This window comes from Perkinsus marinus (assembly GCF_000006405.1).
Source record: "Perkinsus marinus ATCC 50983 genomic scaffold scf_1104296956066, whole genome shotgun sequence".
Taxonomy (NCBI): domain Eukaryota; phylum Perkinsozoa; order Perkinsida; family Perkinsidae; genus Perkinsus; species Perkinsus marinus.
Window position 1 is genome coordinate 1 of NW_003207581.1, and position 982 is coordinate 982.

The 982-nt window shown below is 48.6% G+C and overlaps 1 protein-coding gene across 1 annotated transcript; it reads right to left on the minus strand.

Moving 5' to 3' along the window:
* Window positions 1-21: 21 nt before the first annotated feature.
* On the minus strand, window positions 22-701 carry Pmar_PMAR017050 (ribosome biogenesis protein bop1, putative; the record flags this gene model as incomplete). Its single annotated transcript, XM_002775273.1, has 4 exons — window positions 22-114; window positions 184-319; window positions 366-422; window positions 526-701. The coding sequence occupies 4 exons, from the start codon at window positions 699-701 to the stop codon at window positions 22-24; spliced, it is 462 nt and encodes a 153-aa protein (XP_002775319.1).
* Between the last annotated feature and the right edge of the window lie 281 nt (window positions 702-982).

Below are 982 nucleotides of genomic sequence, written 5' to 3' on the forward strand. Positions count from 1 at the left end.
GCCAGTTGACTACGGCTGATCTCACTGTATGATCCTGAGGTCGGTGTCACTTAGCTTGATCTCCCTGTCGTTCTTGATATCAGTGACGGTGCGCCAAGCATCGGGATCCTCAGCCTAACAAGCGACAGCTATGTTAGCACGATGAATCTGACCTCCTCCATACAATGCCTGGGCCCTTACTACCGCTCTCAAGAGAGTATCTATCTCGGAAGTCTTCACAGTGCGTGCAATCTTTTTTCCAGAGATATCATAACCAATATGATCATGGTTGTCGAGATACCACTTCAGCGGTACTTTGCCTATACGGTTCCGAGTATACCTGAGATGATGCAGCTCTTCAATATCCTCCACTTTTGGCCCCTTACTCATCATCAGAGTCGTCCGAATCGTAATCGTCCTCAGTCTCGGAAGATTCCTCCCCTCTGAAAATGACAAGAACAAATAAGCAATCTCTCTACCAGTTAGAGTAATTCGATTCGGGGAGATTCGTCAGCTTTTGAGTCCTCCCCACAGCCTTGATATTACTCCTCATCACCACTGGCATGTGTACTTGCATTTTCAACAATATCGTCTCCAATTTCGAAACCGGGAGTATCCTCAGAGTCTTCCAACTCTTGCAGGGCCGCATCCTCCTCACGAACGGGTTTGGGAGCCTCGGAAGCTTCAGGCAGCACTTGGCGAGTCTCCTTTGTAGAAGGCATGGTGTGGACCACACTGAAAAAGCACTGACTTGTGACTTGTTGCCTACTCAAGACGATAACGATTATATCAAAATGCGTGAAAAATTCCAGTACCGGAATTATTTGCATAAACGGCGAGGCCACCTGCTAGTACAGCACCCTATATACTGGCATGGACCAGGAACCACACTTAAGCCCCCCCCCGCCACTTGGCGACAACGCTGTTGTATCCTTTGGCGCCCCTATTGGTGGCTTGGATGTCGTACATCGAGTTATCAAAATACGCGAGGATGACACTCTGG